General features: G+C 45.2%; 1 protein-coding gene across 1 annotated transcript; it reads left to right on the top strand.

Moving 5' to 3' along the window:
• Positions 1 to 6: 6 nt before the first annotated feature.
• On the top strand, positions 7 to 920 carry LOC111649785 (NLR family CARD domain-containing protein 3-like; the record flags this gene model as incomplete). The annotated part of the gene is made up of 1 exon (XM_023399481.2): positions 7 to 920. A coding segment is annotated over exon 1 (905 nt), but the record flags the coding sequence as incomplete, so codon positions are not given.
• Positions 921 to 1644: the final 724 nt, after the last annotated feature.

Below are 1644 nucleotides of genomic sequence, written 5' to 3' on the forward strand. Positions count from 1 at the left end.
ACAGTTCTGGAGCACATGTTGACCACAGACCAGAGAGGAGAGCTGCCCCAGACCCTGACTGACCTGTTCTCACACTTCCTGCTGGTTCAGACACAGAGGAAGAAGAACAAGTACCATGAGGGACGTGAGACGAGTCCACAGGAGCTGACGGAGGCTGACGGGGAATTTCTTCTGAAGCTGGGGAGGCTGGCGTTTGAACATCTGGAGAAAGGAAACATCATGTTCTACCAAGAAGACCTGGAGCAGTGTGGCCTTGATGTCACAGAGGCCTCGGTGTACTCAGGACTTTGTACTGAGATCTTCAGAAGAGAGAGTGTGATCTTCCAGAAAACAGTCTACTGCTTTGTTCATCTGAGCGTTCAGGAGTTTCTGGCTGCAGTCTACATGTTCCACTGTTACACCAACAGGAAGAGAAAGGTCCTGGAGAACTTCCTGAGGAAACAACATGTTGATTTAACCCTGGATGAGTTCCTGAGGAGAGCCATGGAGAAATCCTTCAGAAGTGAAAATGGTCACCTGGACCTGTTTGTTCGCTTCCTTCATGGCCTCTCTCTGGAGTCCAACCAGAGACTCTTAGGAGGTCTGCTGGGTCAGAGAGAGAACAGTCCAGAAACCATCCAGAGAGCCATCAACAACCTGAAGGAGAAAAACAAAGATGATATCTCTCCTGACAGAAGCATCAACATCTTCCACTGTCTGACGGAGATGAAGGATCACTCAGTTCATCAGAAGATCCAAAAGTTCCTGAAGTCAGAGAACAGATCAAAGAAGAGACTCTCTGAGATCCAGTGCTCAGCTCTGGCCTACATGCTGCAGATGTCAGAGGAGGTTCTGGAGGAGTTGGACCTGTGGAAGTACAAGACATCAGAGGAGGGACGACAGAGACTGATCCCAGCTGTGAGGAACTGCAGAAAGGCTGGGTGAGTCCAGACATGGTCATTATAATTATTGATCAGTGGATTAGATTAATGGTTGAATCAAGTTCAGATAAACACAGTTTTCATTTCTTCTCATGAAGTTGTGTTTTTTTCTGGAGGTGTTGTAAAAGCTGTGAGCTCCAACATGTAGATTCTTCAGTTGGTTGTGATTGTTGCTGTTAAATTAATTAAAACAGTTATTTTGTTTATTTGTATTAATTATTAGATGCTTCATTTATTTGTTCTGTGTTGTTTTGACTTTTGGTTTTATTCAAACCCGATGAAACAAATTAAAGCAGGACTCCACTGATCTTACACCTCAGTGTGTTTCCAGGTGTTTCCAGGTGTTGGTTAGTACGACTGCACATGAACCTTTAGTGTCTCCAGAGAGAGCTGTGTGCAGTCTGATAAATGTCCTCAGGTGAGCTCACCTGAGTCAGTGTGGGCGGAGTCAGAAGAGTTAGAAAGAAGTGAAGCACAGAGACAGTAAAGTTCTGATGAGCAGGTTCTAGCAGGTGTTTAGTGAAGTTTGTCTAAGACCTGAATCATTTTCCAGAGATGACTGAAGTCATGATGAGCATGGAGGATGTTCGGGGGAGCCTCCCCCCCTTTAAATCACATGACACAAAAACAGTCTGCTCTAATTAAAGCTGCTACTTTCCACTGTTTAATTCTCCACAGTGAGTGTGAGTTTCTCTGAACAGCAGCAGCTGTGGTGACAACAAAC

The sequence above is a fragment of the Seriola lalandi genome, unplaced genomic scaffold, assembly GCF_002814215.2.
Source record: "Seriola lalandi dorsalis isolate HSWRI2012SDOR001 ecotype SW California unplaced genomic scaffold, Sedor1 jcf7180002051965, whole genome shotgun sequence".
Lineage (NCBI taxonomy): Eukaryota > Metazoa > Chordata > Actinopteri > Carangiformes > Carangidae > Seriola > Seriola lalandi.